This window comes from Pseudochaenichthys georgianus, chromosome 5 (assembly GCF_902827115.2).
Source record: "Pseudochaenichthys georgianus chromosome 5, fPseGeo1.2, whole genome shotgun sequence".
Taxonomy (NCBI): Eukaryota; Metazoa; Chordata; class Actinopteri; order Perciformes; family Channichthyidae; genus Pseudochaenichthys; species Pseudochaenichthys georgianus.
This window is the reverse complement of record NC_047507.1, coordinates 21,192,989-21,212,965: the sequence shown is the minus strand read 5'-3', so window position 1 is coordinate 21,212,965 and position 19,977 is coordinate 21,192,989. Positions and strand designations below refer to the sequence as shown.

General features: G+C 41.8%; 1 protein-coding gene across 1 annotated transcript in view; it reads right to left on the bottom strand.

Annotated features, from left to right (window-relative positions):
• The window catches only part of LOC117447191 (guanine nucleotide-binding protein G(i) subunit alpha-2), a 51,631-nt gene extending 31,920 nt beyond the window's left edge, over positions 1-19,711 (bottom strand). The window contains exon 1 of the mRNA XM_034083865.2: positions 18,962-19,711. Coding sequence (XP_033939756.1) covers positions 18,962-19,079 — 118 coding nt within the window. The 5' untranslated portion in view covers positions 19,080-19,711. The remainder of the gene's footprint in view (positions 1-18,961) is intronic.
• Between the last annotated feature and the right edge of the window lie 266 nt (positions 19,712-19,977).

Genomic DNA, 19,977 nt, shown 5'->3' with positions numbered 1-19,977 from the left:
ACTTGGAAGAGCAAGATACCATCTAATCTGTTAGGATAATTGACTCGTTTTTGATCAACCCAGCCTTAACATTAATGTCCAATTGTGCTTCTGTTCCGACGTGGGATTACATGGAAATGCTGCTCTTGAAGATATCCAGTGTTCATCAGTATTTAAAGTGTGCAAAGTCATAAACTTATGTCACAGCCCCTTCATTATCATAACGGACAGAACTGATGTTGGAGACTATGAAAAAAAAAGACCCAGATTAGAAGTGTTCCTTTAAAAACAGTCATGCATGCACAGTCACCTCGGCTGCTCCCAGTGACATCCTCCCAGCCCGTCATGGTGCCAAAACAGACCTGGCTGTTTGCTTTCAAAACACACCCTGTTCCAGTGATAATCGCCATAGTAACCACCAGAGAACTGAAACCCAAAGCTATCCGGACCGTTTCACACATTAACAGTTAACTGAAGCAGATGTGTTCAAGCAATCAAACATTAGGTCAGGGATGACGAGAAGAAGCTGATTTAATTCATTACCACTGTTACAATGAGAGTCCACTCTCAACAACTCATTCCCTTAGCAACGCTGCCTGGCAACAGGGCCCTCAGGCCTCATCTGGTAGATGGCAGAAAGGAAAGGTGGAGATAAGGTCTCTTGCTTATTGCTGTTTTTTTCACATGATATGGTATTTATCCTAGGAAGATTCACTGAACATCTCTTTTGTTCTGGAAACTGCCGAGTACAACTGCAGTCTGATGGAAAGACCACTGTGTCTGGCTCAAAGGCATTTCCACCGTGGTAATAAGCTAAATGCAAGATATGCTCTTTCACTTCCTATTACTGTAGATCTATTACATTTCGATCAAAAGCTCATTTTAGCACAAAGCTTTATGTCAAAGCCCAACAGTGAGGCTGTAATGAGCATTACCATTACAGCAAGGTTTTTCTATATAATCAACATTAACCTGTACACTATTCTTGAGCTGAAGAGGAAGTTGGTGTTCCAGGAAAAGAAAGAAATAGAAAGACTTCTTTGCTATGAAATGCTGAACTCCCTTCTCTCCCTGACTGTGAGTCTTAGGACAGGAAGTCCGAGCAGATGCAGCAGAAGTTGCCCTTGAGTTCAAGCTGAGGCCCAAAGACAGAGCTTCACGGGTGTGTGTACATATTTTATTTCATTCCCGAGTCAAGATTTCATCATCCTTGATCAAGGTTTTATCATCGACAACGTTTTACATGAAAGCTTTGCAAAGCCTGCCATAACTCCCTGTAAATGAGAGCAACGTCAGATCAGAAAGTAATCTGGATTGAAGACATCTAAAGTACTGCAGGGTTTGAAGGAAACGATTGTGGGGTGTGTGTGCAGGGGGAGGTGCTAAAAAAGTGTGCATTTGCTGTCATTGTTTTTGAAATATAGTGGGATTCATGTCCTCTGTCACTTTCTCCAATACCCCAGAGGGTTTTCCTCGCTTGGTTCCTTCTGGTCTCATTTATGTTGTTTCTCAAAAGCTTTTTTCTGTCTCTCCTGTGTCAGATTTACCTTCGATGGATTTGTTTTTCTGCTCCTATTCTCTACAAACTTTCTGTCACATACTTTAATGCAGTGTGTTCATGCCACTTTGGGTTATATGATAAGGATCTTCCTGTTAGTCCAAATATAGCAGAACTCTAGAGATTGCACTTTACTCTTTAGCTTCTGCTGTAAAGAATAGTGTAGATAATTCAATCTGACAATGACATAGACAGATGAAATGTACCAGCAAAAATAAGCAGAATGTTCAATATGGATCCTTGTGGTGACTTCCGAACAGTAGTCAGAGCTTTAGGAGCACTTTAAGGCAGTAACTGGGGCAGATTGAGCCCAGCTGTCACTCAGTTTCTTGCACTGATATGAACACTTGTGTAGCCAAATAATATTCTGCGGATAAGGGACCTTTTATATATTTTTCCTTTGTTCTCACTCTGATAAGCATTATCATGGCAACTGCATTAAGAATAGAGAGTATGTATGGATTGCATGGTTACAAATTAACAAAGTGTGCCACAAATATGTGGTCTTTATTCCCGTCTGCTGCACAGCAGACTTTACAGAAGAGGAAGGTGATATTTCATCCTCTCTTCCCAAAATAAGTCTTCCATCCTCTTTTCTATAACCATATAGGGTCATTTTATTTTTGTTGATGCAGTGGTTTGTCTGGGTTTAACACTTTCTGCTTTTGTCATGCCACGTTTTCCATTACTTTAGGCTGCGTACTTCGCTGTTTTCTGGTCAAATTAAAAAGAAATCACTGCACAGAATGCACTGAGGAAATCTAGTCGGTCGTTTAATGTCCAATATTTAATGCATCAATACAACTCTTTGTATACAACATCCGACCCATGGCTAGCTGCCAACAATTTAATGCAACCTGTAAATAATTACGGGTTGAAAGAACTAAGGAGCTGCTAGTCTGCGTAGTCAATATGTGTTTAACTCATGATCTCAATGTAAGAGACATATCGGTCAGGCTATAGCTGCTGCACATCACGTTAATCACAAAACCTTGGAGATAGATTTAGGATTGTCAGAATAAAGCTGCACTGTGCGAGCAGGATAGCAGGGACATACTGCCCGGTGTAATAAAACCAACTGTGGTGTACAAAGGTTTGTGTAATGGTCCAAGAGGTCAGTCATTTATGACCAGGGAAAGTACTCAAGGCTGGCTGAACATCAGACAACAACACATGTTCAGGGAAGATGCTTTTAAAGCAGCCATCCTGTTTAATGTATAATTTAATATGTTAAAAAATAATAAAAAACAATCCACGGTTCAGTTGAGGTGTCACAATTACAGACTCGATTGTTTTGGATTGCGCCTTCAGAAAATTAGAAGATAATGTGTAACAAACAAACATGCATCACATGACAATAAAACTATTATTATTTGTAGGTGTTTTTTGAATGTATTGGTATCTCACAATTTGATTTGGATTCTTGGGATGAAGGTGCAATTTCAAAAATATATTATACAGAAAATAACACTGTAAAACTCAAAATGTGTTTTTAACAAAGCACTTTGTAACATGACCAGTTTTTCACTTGTCTGTTAGGATTAGTGTACGCCAGCTAGTATCTAGGTATCACAACACCTAGACACTTTTTTTGAAAAGAAAACCTTTAAAAATGCGTCGACTACCAAAGTCTACTAGCGCACCACATTTAAAAAAAACTGGAAATGATACCAAGCATAGTATAAGGAACGTCGTGCAAATCTTTAACAATGTTGTCTCCAGGTGTGATGATAAAAAAGGTGGTCTCCTAACATTTGTTGCATGCTTTTTCATGCAGGCAGATCTTATTCTTAGTAAATAACTGATCCGAAAAGTAAAATATTGTTGCATGACAGTATGACGTTTTTTTCTAAGTATACTCTGTGGTAATGACTGTCTGTGTATGTCTCTGTGAATACAAAACAAAAAAGGGAGCAGAAAAGCATTATGCAATCCAGTATTAATGTCAGCATAAACAAACTAGACCCAAACAGCAGAGTCATCTGTTGCTCTGCTCCTTCATCCTTCTTTCTCTTCATGTAAAAGGTCATGGTTGATCCTCAGACAAATGTCGAGTCCCTATCCTCCCTCAGACTGCATTAGGAGACATGATTAGCTATTTTATTTTTGCACAGTAACCTTCAGAAACCTTCTGTGACGAGAGCAACCTGATCACACCGTTTCCAGGTGTAGGGATCGGAGGCCTGTGTACTTCGCATTCTGTAAGGGTGAGAAAAAACTTTAGTGTGTTTCTGTAAAGGAACAAGTCTCTCAGTGGTCTGATCAGAAAACAGTATGAAATCAGAAGGAAGAGTGGATTGTTTTGGCAGCAGCAGCAGCTTAGAGCAATACGTCATAGTGCTTCTGTGGTCTGACCCTGCTCACGTCCTGCCTCACAGGAAACACGCTGCATAGTCCCAGCCCTGCCCTTCCTGTAGCCTCTGCCTGTGTTCATGCATGGTACAGTTTGCTCTGGTTGATGGCCGGTTCTTCCTCTCTTTGTGGAAACACTATCAGCTCACCCAGGTGACTATTGTGTGAACATCACACAGGGTATCTGCAACATAAACTTCAAGACTGTAAACACTTTAACAGAAAACATTGAAACTGCAGATGTTACAGCTCATAAGGAGCACTGGTCTGCCTTGCGCTTCTCACACTTAAACCCAAACTACCTTGTCTTTAATCCTGAAGCAAAACATGAGACTGAGCCAATGAAAACGCTGAGGAGTTGGAAAACATGAGGATTACACATGTGCCGAGCTGAGATGGGCTGTAATTGAGAAGAAACAATATTAACAAAACGGTCCTCCTGTGGAGACAAAACAAGCTGTATTTAGGGTCTACTAAAGCATGGAGACCCTCCCCCATGCTGCGGCAGCCAAGAGTCCTACACTGTCTCTATTTCCCCACAGTCTTTAATCACACTTGACTGGAAAGGGTGGGCCATTTTTCACCACAGGCCTTAGCATAAGCCTGCCATTAAAATTGCTAAAGAATGGGGATCTACTTTAACAGATGATGTGACAATGTGTGAATCGAATAAACCCAAACAGAATTACATCCTTAAGAATGAACGTGATATTTGATCTCAAGTGGATACACAGAGTCACATGCCTACATGTGTTCAGTGACGGAAAAGAAGGACGGCAGAAAAACAGGAAATCAACCTGCTGCAACCGGCAGCTTTGTGGGAAGGTTTGAGTCAACACATGGCCTTCTGTTTTTTGATCAGCCTGCTTTAAAGGGCAGACTCAGAGAAGACTGAAGGATTAGAGCAAACAAAGAAAGTCTCTGAGTCACCGTCTATTACACAGTATGTTGGACTTTAAAGTTTAAAACTAATATTTACTGCTGACAACATCTAACTTCCAACCCCAGATCAATATAGAACAAATCACAACAAACCCCGTAGGCTATGTCAGATATGCAGCCTGGAGTATTGAATGTATGGCTCTGCAGGCACTACAATTAAAGTGGCATTCGGGCATAACAAGCGGCGCTCCTTCGCTCTGTTTTCAAACCACCTCATTACAGCTGTCTGCTCTCCTCAACTTAACTGGCACACAAGACTCTGACTGACAGCAGAGCATGCAGCACAGCCATCCAACACTTTGTTATCACTCCTGTCCATCACTCCTTTCACATTCAGTTGAAAGACATCTAGATGTATATCTTTCCTCTTTATCTAGATTTGTTTGGTCTGTTCCAAACACTACAGCCCATTTGTCCTTTCTTCCACATGTATATAAAGGGATCCTCTGTCGGTCTCCGGAGGCTCCCAGGAATAAAGAACCAGTCCTCAATCAGCACACGACTTCAGGAAGCTGAGACAACATCTCTCGTGCAAAAACACACAACTGCTCGACAGCCTTCAAAAGTCTCCCAGTTTGTTTTAATCTCACAGTCAAACAACAACACATCACAAAGAACTGCCCACCATCATTTACAGCGACTTACTTGTGTAGCACACACTGCTATGGTGTAATCAGATGAATGGCTAAACATCCCAATGAAACGGAAGCAACAACAAGACAGAGTTTTGGCAAATGTATAACACTGCGAAGTAGATTGTCATTGTAAAGATCCAAGGCTAAAGCAGGAGCAATGTTAGGTCCTGACCTAGTCATTTTCAGTCTAGCAATTGATATAATTGAACTATGTGAGTGGGTTGTTATAATAAACAACACCAGTCAGCTGATAATAGATGAGTACAGCTTTAGAAACCTCAGGGCTTATTGTGGAGCACTTTATTGCGCTGCCAGTTTCCACACATCTTCACTTTCCTCTCAGCTTTTAGTAACTGAACAAGATGCCGATCAGTTCATCTTGAACCATGGAGCAAACACACATATTGCTTCTTTTTAGCAATTGCACAATTGTACTGTTGTCCAGTTCAAACATCTTACTAACCACACACACATTGAACCCAGAAAGAAATAAGAATAACAAAAGAGAAAAGTTATCCCTATTCCAACAAGCCAAGTATACTTTTTAATAAAAGCCTGATTCCCTCCAGTGCAGCTCGAGCCATGTCTGCTCATACGTACCAACAGCAATAGTTAACGGTGACCCCGGCCCCACCCTCTCTCTGTTCTCCCACTCAGTATTCCTTTGCTAAAAAGAGCCTCAGTGTGGGAGCGCACCGAACTGAGGCCCCACAGAAAACCACATAATTACAAATCACAATAAAGCCCTCAGTGATGTGTCGCTGCCAGAGGCTCAGCTGCACCCTGCTCTGCTCCACTTCCAGGCTTTTGCTTACAGCTACACAGCCCCCCCCCTCCCTCACTACTTTCTTTCAGTTCTCTAACCCATGCCCTCCTTCCACCTCACCCCTCTCTCTTTCTCTTGTCCCCACTATTCATCTTACTTCCCCAAGTCCTCTTTGCCCATGTCTTTTTTCGTTTGCATCTGATGGAATCCACTAGGGGGATCAGTAAATTGTCTTAACTCAGAAGAGCATTGTTTTATACTTGTGGAGAACTGCTATAACTCTACCACAGTTACGCACACAAGCTCATACAATAATTCCAGGTAAATAAGCTATTGTATCGATGCACCACTGTGACCGGGTATAGGTTTACTTTCTGAGTGAACACTGAACAGAAATATGCTCTCATTAGCCGAGGATTTGTGCCTCAGCAATAGAAGCCTCTTACAGTCCAGGTCGGAGCAAACAGAACCAAGCCAATCATTAAACCGTATTAAGAGAAAGGGGAATATCTCTCTAGTGAATTAAACTGTAATAATGATTCAGTAATTTATACAGCACGGCCGTGGTGGTCGGACCTTAGGTCCCTTTAAAGAGAATTACTTGCTTAAACTGCCATGCAGGTTAATGTGAGAAGAACGCAAGGAAAGAGAAACCATTGCTCCACATGAAAAGGTGTAACACTTCAATTAGTCTTAGCAAAACATTCATAAATGAAGCTGCAGTGATACAGACGGAAAAACAACACAAGTAAAGAGATTTAATGCAAATACATACAGTGTTACATTAGTGTTTGGAAGTGATGCAAACATTGGGTGTTAGACTCCACTTATTCCCCGAGGTGCGTTAAAAAAATAAAATCTGTTTCATACTATTACCAGCATGAGAAAATACTGCGTCGTCATTTGAAACTTCCTTGACAATTTCATTGAACTACTAGTTTCACATTACTCTCGAAGTCTTTGAAGGTTGTTGTTTATAACAGGAAGAGCCAATACATATCTTTGAATCTACTGATAGGACGTTTTGACTCTTGTTTTACTATTAATCTAATAGTGGCTAATAATCTAATAAAATGCACAATAGTTCCCTCAGAAATGCAGTGGAATTAAAGGCAAAGTGACAGTAGCCTTCAAATATTGAACGTACAATAATTAAGGGAAAAGACAGCAGACACTAAAGAGGAGACCAATCCTTTACAATGAGCTCCGAGGTAGATAAGGTGAGTTTATTTGACAATCAACTACCCCAGTGAAATCCTTCTACTTCCATGTTCTCCTTTATGCTATCACTGTCCCACACTATTATCCACTCTCTAACGACTGTGGATAACGCTCGTTCCAAGGGCTCAAAGGTTAAAAATGGAAATAAAAGTGTCATAAAAAAGGGCGTTCAATGCCATTGTGATATTTATGAACATGAGCCATAGCTGCCGAGTTATCTCAGGTATTCCTGATAAGTCAGCCATTGTGATTGTTTATGTTTCAGACTGGGAGAAGTGTGGCTCCGTCAAACACTTTCTGTTCTCTCTCTTTTCTGCAACAATCACCAAATGTAGGGCACATGTATGCTCACTGATATCTCCATGGCTGTTTTCACTTTGTCAGAGCGTAACTGCGATTACTACGACACACGCATCAACACCAAAATGAAATCCTCTCTGCGTGGGAAGGAATTCTTAATAATGTGGATGAGACCATCATATGCTCTACTTATTAGTTTTCCTAACCTCCGGCTCCCTAACATTCGAGCTACGAATGGAAGGCACACAGCTCCGCGAGCCATTGGCACAGTTGTTGCAATTTGAGTTCTTTCAGTGGAAAGCGCTAAACTAGTATAAAATAGGATTTAGAAAGAATGATGGGAAAAGTGAGGATTGAGGAACAGTTTGACATTTTAAAACGGATTTACAGATCAAAGCATATAATCCTATTTTGGTATACTATTTACATTTGGATGCATGTTGGTATATTATAAGTGAGGGAGTCTTTTTTCAGTTGGCATTTTAACGCTCTGACAATCGGTAAGGCAATTTTATGAAAACCAATAAACTTATATTCACGGGGAATTTCAAGTTACTGCTAATGTTAGAGCATTAGTGTACAGCTAAACATTAAACAGCACAACAATCACAGAGGGGGGGGGGGGCAGGATGCCACGCAGCCATTGGATGTACCTATTTTCCCCATCAGTGCAATAAGGAGCTTTTTTCCATCTATAAACACACACAAATGCAGTGTCAGTATAACACATGCGTGCACAAACACTTCTGTGACCGTAAAAAAGCTGCAATTGTGCTGTGGCCTCAACACACACACACACACACACACACACACACACACACACACACACACACACACACACACACACACACACACACACACACACACACACACACACACACACACACACACACACACACACACACACACACACACACACACACACACACACACACACACACACACACACACACACACACACACACACACACACACACACACACACACACACACACACACACACACACACACACACACACACACACACACACACACACACACACACACACACACACAAGCAGCTCCCAGGTTGCCAGCAGGTCTGATTAAAGTCTTCCTGGAGGACATCGTCCCCGTCAATGAGGGAGCCAATGAAAGGCATGAGCTGAGTCAGCGTCCTCCACCCATTTCCTTGAAGAGGAAAAGTTCAGGTGATAAAAGCTAGATGTCTTTCTTCTTCCTAAACCTTCACCCTATCTTGCCTCAGCCACATTGGACCATAAATAGCCAGGTGTTGCTTGTGAACAGATGTGCTAGTTTGTGTTGCTGTTGACAATATTTCTGTTACACTGAACATCACACAAAGCACTGTTCACTTCATATTTCATCCAAATGTGTGCTGACATAGTTCTGCACATATTTTAACACTTTATGTCATTTGTTATGGTATTACAGTAATGCACTGCACATTCAAATGCCCATGGCTTACTTACATACAAATACATGCATAGTTTCTGTACAGCGGCATGCAAAACGAATTCATCCTATTTTCATCACAGGAGTACTTCAACTGTCACAACAGCAGATAGCATAATCTATTACTAAATGTCTCTTTTGTTGTCATCTTAACTTTATATTTGAATATGTGCTTTTCATTTTAAACTCTCAGTCTCGCCTCTCAATCATATTTGGCTCATGGGAAGGTTTTTTAAGATTAAAACTAGTTTTGTTTTTCAGAGGATGTCAGCCTGTACATGCCAAAATGATACACCACACAAAAGCCCTTGAAAAACACACACACTCGCACTAAAAAAAAATCACACAAATTACAAGTGGCACAAACCAGCCAAGGATATTTCTTAAAGATACACACCTTTTCTCCACTGTGCCCTGCTGATTTAAGGGTGGGAAACAAAACAATACACCAAAACATATTTTATCGCACTAGTACATTCCTTCCAAACATCTTTAGCTGAGATTGACTGGGTATGTCCAAAAGATGAGTTATAACAGTCCTAAAGTATCATTGCTAACACTCTTTAAACTCCACTCATTGTGAGCAGACACAGGGGTGTGTGTCATGTTCACCAGTTTATCCTCCTGTTAGGTTTGCCACTTACATTGTGAAAACACACTGACACACGAGTATTGTTAATACTGCTGATATTTTAAAGACAAAAGAAAAAGGGAAAAGAAAGGGTGGCTGCTTTCATTTCTTTTCAACAAGCACAGGATTTTCTAATGAATAAAAGCTTTGAATCGGACTGGTTTGAGGGCTTCATTGTTATGTTTCAAACAGTCTGTTTTAAAAAGCGGAGACTACAGTCTGAGGATCAGAACCAGGCTACTGACACAGGATGGGTGTGCTGGTTTCCTCCACCAGCTGAACAAAAGACTCACATCTACTTCTCGTTTACATGCAGCCAGCTGAAAGAGGAAGTGACAGATGGAGGGGGTGACAGGCTGTAACAGGAAATGACATCAATTCTATCTGCAACACAGTTAACAACTATGATCCAAAATTGCAAAAGAAAGAAGAAATAGACTGAGATCTTAACGGAAAAGCATAACAAAAGAAGGCTACTTTCGGTGAAGTCCCAGGCATAACCATTTGATAATCAGAAAAGAGAGGTTATTTTTAATTGATTTAAAGTACAACAAAACTAATCAACGTATTTAATTAGAAAAATGGGAATATGAGGTAATAAAATAATAAAATGAGCTAAAGAGAAGGTGGTTATAGTGTCAATTTCCTTTAAATGGCTTGTCCTCAGAGGATCATCGTTTGTAAAATCAACAGGAAGCTCCAATTGGTTTTGGAAGGTGAACACACTTTTTATAACGTACAATAATGTATCATAAAGAAATACATTTCCTTCATTAACTACTTCATACAGCTTTGAATTTAATGTAGTGTAAATGTGTTGTGCAGCATTACACTGAAAGCAACAAAGAGTTGGTAAAGAATATAACCCAGATAAAAGATTGTATCAGTTTAGTTGTCAGATATTGAAGAGCTGGAGACAGGCGATTCCACAGCAATAAACTGACCCCTTAATGACAGCCTTCTCTGTGCAGCTGTCTCAACATCACCCTGAGGCCCCTGGAGGAAAAAACATACCCTCACCCAGTGTGACATCTAAACTATTCCCACCATCTATCACCTTTGCATGGGCCCCTGCTGCTTAAGTTATGCTAGGCACCTCACTTGATGCTCTCTCTCTCTCTCTCTCTCTCTCTCTCTCTCTCTCTCTCTCTCTCTCTCGCTCTCTCTCTCTCTCTCTCTCTCTCTCTCTCTCTCTCTCTCTCTCTCTCTATCTCTCTCTCTCTCTCTCTCTCTCTCTCTCTCTCGCTCTCTCTCTCTCTCTCTCTCTCTCTGTGTTCAGATGAGCACCAACAGAAGCCAGAATCAGCTGAAAGCCAGCAGATTGACAGATCAAGAAAAGGCCAAGGTGGAACTAAATCTGAGAACTTAGCAGACCGAAAGGGTACACTGTGGCTTCCTGCACCCCCCCCCCCCGCCCCCCTTTCCTCTGTCTGCTTTCTGACAGCTTCACGCCATCATCATTTCACATCTCCGCGGCGACACACTGTCACTCGGTAAGAAACACAGGGACAGGTTGATGATAACATTTGTCATGATAAAATCTCTTTTGTGGCACACCCTCCTAAAAGACAGTCTGCCTTTTTTTGCACAGCCATCCAAGTGTTTTCTCTACCACCTAGAACCCATTTGAACAGCAGCTGAACTAAATAATAGATGAAGAAACTGAGCAGATTGTGGAGAAGTACAGCAGTGATATTTGTGTTAAGTGAAGCCTCCCTGCTGATCATAGAGACACGCTCCGTCTTCCACTTGGTTCAACCTGAACTGTGGCCCGCCCTCTGCTTCCATCCTTACCGTTTACCTCATGAGCTCTTCCAGTTCAATGAACCCTCTCTTTCTTAGTTTGTCATCTTCACTTCTGTTCCAAGATTGTTAGGATAAAATGTACAAAGAAGTCCGCCTCCATTGAAGCTATTTTCTTTCTGGGGCTAAGACTTTGACATTTGGCTGTTCATACACACAGTCTCAAAAGCTGAGTGCAGGACGGCCCCCCCGGGGGAAGCCCAGTGCAGAAAAATGACAGGATGACCCGTGTGGATGGAAGGGAAGTGAAGTGAGCTCATTTCCTATAATGGCAAGAAGAAGGGACATGGATTGTGGGAGGGGATAATGGCTTGGTCAGACAAAGAAAGCCCCCACTCCCACACCCAAGCCCCTAAGGGCACTTGGTATATAAGCAAAATAAAGTGGGGACCTTTGACATTTCTGGTGATTCTATTGGGGGGGGGGGCATGACTTTGAGGAGTGAATTGTGTATTCTCAGGACACTAGCAAAATAAGCAGCACTGCAGGGAGCACAGTAATGACTATAAAATACTGTCGATCAGGTTTGGGTTGAAACTAAAGGTTTTTGTAGCCCTGTAGCTACATATGGAAAAATGCCAGAACACTCAGAGATGTGCATGAGCGGGCCAGTTCATTCAAAGAACTAAAGTGGTATCAAGTGATGCATATAAGTCAGATGTAATCCCCCAGGTGTTCAGACCTCCATTCCAGACAGTTCTGTAACACACCGTATACAGTGCAGGTGAATTACTTTGTTTGTTGTGCTCACACTGATCAGAGATAACATTTAAAAGGCTCATCAGCAGCACGTTTAACCACAAACATCGCCCAGTTACTCAGGATCATCTACAGATCTCTTCTCTTCACGCCCTTGTCTACACTCAATCGTTTCCAGCATGTTTGATCTTAGGGAGAAAATAGCCGGTTAACCAACATGAACAGAATTAGGCGTATTGTTAGAAACTCTGGCAAACAAATAATGTTTTAGTATTTTGAGAAGCTTTAAGGATGCATTCATTGCACTTGGCTGGAAGTAGAAGTGGTGGAGAATATCTGAAAGCAGTTTAATCAAATCAAATGATATCTGCACGGCTGGATACCCCCGTGAATAACTGCTTTCTGAGACATGGTTGAACTGACCCTTTAAAGAAAGATATCAAAACAATACGTTATTTGAAAGCTGTTTCTGTATCGGCCTATATCCAAGGCTCTCAATAATAGAGCTTTGCATTTTGCAACCGTTCCCGTGTGAAGTGCTATCTGCAGTATCTACTTCCTCCTCCTACACACATCATCGGAGGTTAAGTCCTTGCACAGAGAATAATGCTTGTGATCTGGTCCTGTGTCAAATATCTTCACACCCTGTGGTGATCAAGGTGAACTCTGAAAGGCACAGACAAGCACAAACCCCCTTTCCTCACTAAGATGTCCAAGCAGCAGGAATAATGTAGGAATACAGCAGAGGTCTATATTTGAGGCAGCCGTGGAGGATCTTCTAAGCTATGAGTATTTCCTGAGGAGAGAGGATGGTAAAGCGCTGTCCCTGTGGACTCGCACTGAGACACACAGTCTGTAGGAGCTGGCTTTATCTTAGCTCTCCCTGTAATTGCAGGATATTCTGCCCCTTCACACACACACACACACACACACACACACACACACACACACACACACACACACACACACACACACACACACACACACACACACACACACACACACACACACACACACACACACACACACACACACACACACACACACACACACACACACACACACACACACACACACACACACACACACACACACACACACACACACACACACACACACACACACACACACACACACACACACACACTATCCAGTGCGTCATACAGCTAATTGGGCAGCACTGTGGTGCAGACTGTTGAGTAAACACGGTCACCCAAAAAAAATAGGGCAGCAGCTCATATGATAAATCTCACAGAATCGGCACATATCTGCCAAAAGTGCTCATTGTAGACGTCAGTAACAAAGCACGCTGAGTTTTCAGAGGAGATTGGTTGGGGAGCTGTGGAAGTGTTCCGGAGAAGGCACTCGGAGACATGGAGCTGCGGAACAGGTCAGTCTGACTGGCTTTCTCCAGAGAAACCAAGGTCCCTATAATCAGCCAACTGTAATTACACCCGACACCCACTGAATCTCAGACACTGACTTTAATAAGAGGGAGGAACCCAGTGTCTATGCAGCGCTGACCACAAGGGCTGACCAGCAGGAGAATATGTCACCTTGTGTTGTCATCAAACACAACTGTCTACAGTAAATATGTGCCTGCACTGGAGACTTACTGTGCTGTTGATGCTTCTTGGATAAATATGGCCCTGTTATGTTTGACTTCTTGGGATTGTTTCTGATCACACTCCTGTGGAGGTGAAAATGGAGAAGGAACTTGGGAGCAGCTTTATAGAGTTTTGCAGAACAGTCAAACACTATAATCACCAAGAGGTGAAGATAAAACAACAGGATCAGTTCAGAGAGTCCCGATCTCCCTGCCTCTCAAGCCAATAGCTCAGGTTTCCCAGCTCAACCCTGCTCACATCGATGGCTTTCACAAATCGAGCAGTCGATAGACGCCCTCTCTTTGTGATCAATACTGTGTCTGCATCGCTAAGCTTCCAGAAAGTTACCTGATCGAAGCTGTTAAGAGAACTGAACGTAACAGTTTGGTCTGCTGGAACCCACAGGAGGAAACTGTGAGCTGTGACGATGTGTGACAGTGGTTACGACCTATTAGAATTAAACGAGCTTAAATGTCACCCTGAAGTGTTTGGCTGTGGCTCTCTATTGCAACGAGGAAATAAAAAACCGTTTGTACCGTTACAGATACAGACTCTGGGGTTGTTGTTTTGAACAGCGTACAGTATAATACAGATAATCCGTGATAGGTTTGATGGGTTTCGTTGTTTTTGAGCTAAGAAAACATTGAAAATCATAATAGCCACTAGGTTAAACTGCATTTTCACTGACTGGCATTGGTTCGACTTGACTCACTTTTTGTACCAGGTGCTTTTATAGTTTTTTATTTTCCACAGCGGATATACCTACTCATTGTAGGTGGGTTGATCAGCTGTAATTTAAACAAATGGATGTCATGCAGGGATGTCCTGTTATGTGCTAGTGTTGATTCAGTGGTCTGAAGGGTTTAACCCCAACCAATTTGTTCATTGCTTGGAAACTCAGCTGAACCTTCCACACGTTTGCCTGAAAGAAATCTGAGAAAGAGCAAGTCCAGGCGACTAAGTGTGGCCTATCTAGCCTCATTTTTTCATTGGAGCTCACGTCATCCAATATCTGCTTCAGTGTTCACTGCGAGGCTATTTCCCGACTTCCTGACCAAGGCTTTAGCAAAGTATGCAGATTATCAAGCGAGCATCCTCACGCACACTGCAGAGAGCACATTTAAAAAGAGGAAGAGAAAACGGCTGGTTTCACATCATGTGTTCTTTCTTTTTGTCTGTGGTTAAAACATTTTAATGCTGGTTTATAATAATGACAACCTTGTGTAACGACATGGTTGCCGTGTTAGTTATACAAGATATCTCTTTGCATCCCCTCTCCACACACAGTTAATATATTCCTAGCCTGAAAACATTAACTACAAATTCACCATCCCGTGGCATGAGAAATGCAAAGTGGCTTCCGCTTTCATTTAGGTTAACCGTTTAATGCTTTGATCAGGAATAAAACTAGCTGCAGGCTGAACAGTACGTCAGCCTTACATTGTTACATGGCAGCCTCACTGCAGTGACCACTGGCGCTATGTAATGGAATCCAAGTCAATTACACATGGAAGCACCAACTGTAAACTGACTGTATAATGTGTACTGCAGAGCATGCCTTATATCATGTCATTTAACAACACGTCCACTATCCCCGATGGAAAGGGAAAACAGCGCTGCCATATCAGTTATTTTTTAAGACCTAAAATAGACCGAGTTGTTTTCCTTCCAAGATCAGCATTTTTTCACCGCAGCCCCCTTTTTATTTTGTATTCATTTATCAACTCTACCTTGTCGAGCTGACAGCTATGTGGGGAAAAGGGAGTTTGCACACGTGCTTCACGCCTCTTTAATGGTCACACATAAGGAAGACGTTTTTAGTACGACGTCCATAAGTCTGTATATTGCTACAATAAAAGGAGGCTGTCAAGCCAGCACATTACATAACAGTATAGCCTATCAAGACGCTAATCTAAGCCAGTGTGTTTATGCACAATTAACATTGTGTGTGTGTGTGTGTGTGTGTGTGTGTGTGTGTGTGTGTGTGTGTGTGTGTGTGTGTGTGTGTGTGTGTGTGTGTGTGTGTGTGTGTGTGTGTGTGTGTGTGTGTGTGTGTGTGTGTGTGTGTGTGTGTGTGTGTGTGTGTGTGTGTGTGTGTGTGTGTGTGTGTGTGTGTGTGTGTGTGTGTGTGTGTGTGTGTGTGTGTGTGCCTCATGCAGAAATGTGTCCTACTACTAGACTGCAGTTCTCACACTTTAAGCGTGGCATGCAGCCAAAATACATTTTCGTTGAGCTGGAAAAAAAGGTTAGTAAGCCAAAGGATAGAGTGAATCAACTAAAGTGAGCAGAGAAATCTTTGTTGTGAACAGGGAGGAGGATTACATGTCAATCAAAGATCAGAATCAACAGGGAAGCCTGTGAATGAGTGCTTCCCGTTAATGAAAACTTAAGCCTCAATGGTATGAAGTCCTCGCTGCTACATTAAATTAACTAATGGCTTTCTCTGGGGACAGCAAAACAATCAAACACAGCCTTCTTTTAGGCCAGGCAGGCGACAGGAAAAGTATTTATAATGGAAACTCCTTATTGCATGACACTGTATGAAATATAAATGGGGAAGTTAAGATTTGTATTATACATTCTGTGGTTTCCCTCTGTAATCCAGAATTGATTCAAAGAGAGATTCATCATTGTGGTAGAAACGAGGAATCATTCAACATTAAACCCACAAACAGCTCACATTAGAGTCTCGCGAGTTTGCTCTGAGAGGGACATTGACAGCACAGACGGTTTACTGGTGAAGGAGGCAGGCATTCTTTTCACAGCTGTTCCAACAGATTCCATGGCAACAGATGGGAGTGCTGAAAAGCGTACCTGGAGGTGTGATGTTGCACCTCTGGAAGGATGTCACACCTCTATTACACATACTTAATAGATTATATGATTTCAGCTACAACTAAAAAACACAACATGGAGACACTGTAACGGAGCATTATTCTAACTGACAAAATGCACCTTAAATCTTGAAGGTATTATTAATGCACCCTTTCCAGATCTAGAACTTAAAGTTCACTTTTCAGAGACTGGAAATCCTACAAAAGATATTACAGGTTTATAGCCAATAGTATTTGCACACCGTGACAAGATTTTTTCCAAATGCACAAGTGTGCTTGCATTTTTGTAATGACAATAAAGTAATCTAATCTAATCTGAAGGGGAAAAGTCCTTTGTCCATACATTCACAAACCCAGGGTTCAGATTCAGACCTCTCCTATAATTCCCCCACACACTGCTCTGGATGGTAATTACTGATATTAAACCTGCTGTACAGCAGAGTATGTAATTAGACTTCAAACCAGTGGCACAAGTTAACGGCCAGACATCTCTTTAATGACCCAAGAGAGAGAAACACAGTATGCGGTCTCTATCAATTTACAGAATGTACTGTTTTCTGTCAGGAAGAGGAAGACAAATCAATGTTGTGTGACCGCCAACCTGTTACAAAAATGCCTCCAAACTACTTCTGATTTATGAAAGCTATAGTATACTTGAGCATGGTGAGAATGAGAATATGAAATAGTTATTTTCAAATATGATTCAAGTTGACCCATATTTCTCTGCACACAGGATCAATATTAACCAGAGCATATGTTCAGCATGGCGTTTTCAATACAGTTCTATGAGTGGCTGACTCAAAATTGCATTGACTATCTTGAGGCAATAACAGGAGTAGCTTCTGGAATGTGAATCAATGGAAATGAAATGAAACACGTCATCGATGCTTGAATTTACTGATTTGAACTTTTCATCCTACAAATTATTGTTGAAGCAGCCAATTTGTTGTGCTTGTCTGAGCTGCATATCTAGTAAGGTTTTCTTTCTTAGAGGATACTTGCTTGAAAAAAAAAATAGGTATTGTAAAAGTGATGAGATGTAGGATTTTATTACGGATGAAAAATAGTTATTTAATGACTCACAATATAAAGCCTGATCAAAAAAACTAGACAAGAATGATCATGCAAGAAAGAACAGTTATGCATGGGAACATTATGATGTATTGATACCTTAGTCGAGACTGTATGATTAAAGTGATTCTAGTAAGTTTGATTCCATTTGACATTTAGAGCATATTTTAAGGATTAGCAGGATAACATTGACAATCATTTTCATAATGCCCCATGCCATAAAGGACCATCTCAAATGATAAGGCTGGTTGGAAGTAAAACAAGATGTCAGTGTCTTCAATATCAAAGCAGAACAAAGCAATGTGTCCAGTAAGCTACAAGTCAAAGGAAGCAGGGAGACTATTAAAAGCCTGGGAAAGCCTCATTCTCTCTTTGCTACCAAGCACTACTATGAATCAGTTGTTTATACGTGTGTGAGTGCTGGGAACAGTCAGGGCTGTTGACCCTCAGTCCAAACAGCAGCCGCCCACTCATTATCAACCAGACCTTGGCTTGTCTGACCCTCAGTTCAGTCCTGGTGGGAGGAGACCTCTGCAAATATAAGACTGCCTATTTGGCTACCTTGTCAAAAGAAATCAGACACTCAACCTTTCACTCAACATCCAGAGTTTAGCATTTAACACCACCAATTGCAAGATACGTGATCCCGAATGATGTTTTAACTCCAAACATCCCAAATAAAGCCCACATGTTTACAGTAAGAATAAAGGCAAAGGGCAGGACAGGACATTCAACTTATAATTAACATACACACTATGGCAGTGGGGGGGGGGGGGGGGGGGCTAGTCCACAGGACTGCCCATTGCCTCATGTGTGTCTCCAGAGGGTTTACACTCAACTCTAACCAATAGAGTTCTGGTGTAGCTGTAAAAACACTTCAACAGTGTGAATGATATGAATGAATGCCACACTTTAAAAAGGGGAAATGTGACTATTAAAAGCTAAAAAAGTAACTTACTCGTGGGCTTTGTGTCTGTTATGTGTCTGTTATTCTCCTGTGTCATGTGTGTACAAATGGTCAAGTGTTCCATGCTATTGCACAATTCATCTGTGGCCATTAATGAGGCACTTTTGCAAGACAGTACAAGTGTTGTGACACAGTACTCACCCAGCAGCAGCAGTTTCACTTCTCTCGCCGCCTTCTCCCCATCGTCTCTGAGGTTTTTATCAATCATTTTAGACCTCTCGGCCGCGGCTTTATCTTCCTGACTAACCGTACAACCCATGGTTCCTAGTGCGCGCTTCAGGACTGCTGCTTAGTGGGGAAATATCACCTGAGAAATAATGTATCGGCTAAGTCCGAAAAACCCTTATTTTAAAAAACAAGGGCTGAAGTTGGGTAAGGCGACTTCTATTTTTGGTGAGAGGCGACAGGTCTCTAGAAACATAGATTTCCTCCTGCAATGTGAACTTGGATTTCTAACAATTCCCAAAAACACACTTGGTTGTTCAGTCACTTCACCAGCATTTGTGGTTTCTTGTCAGAGTTGAGAAGTTGTCCAGCGACTCAAGGAACTTTTTTCTAACGTTCCACTTTTAGGTAAAATGGTAGTTCGTACAGTCAAACAAGAGAGCAGGTTAAAACACACGAAAACAGGAGTTGAGCAAAAATAAAAAGTATTCCAGCTGTTGAAATCCCGAGCACACACGGATTCCTGCTGCCAGTGAGGATAGCGCACACACACCACACACTTTTCAGATAATATTTCTCTTCACTGCTCTGTATGTTATTTTTGCTTTAATCCCTAGTGCCGTTAAGCATTCTTCCCCCGCGTTGAGATTTATCACGTTTGAAGCCACACCCGTAGCCGCCGTGAAGTTCCCCTCTGTCCGACTTCTAACAGAGAGACAGCCCGTCACCTCCCAGCTCAGCAGCAGCAGGGCCAACCTTCACCAGGAAGAAACGCCCACTCCCATTGCATCATGGGAAATGTAGTCAACGGCGGCGCGCCACTGTTTTCATCAAAAGGTAGGCCTATTAGAAAAAGCCTTCATTGCCCCAAGCGTCAAGGGTTTATGTGATTCCCAAAAGAAGAGATAACAGGTGTTTTTTGTTTTTTAAAGCCTACACATTGGGGAACAGCTTGCTCTATTAACCAGTACGCTACACTTTCTCAACCTAGG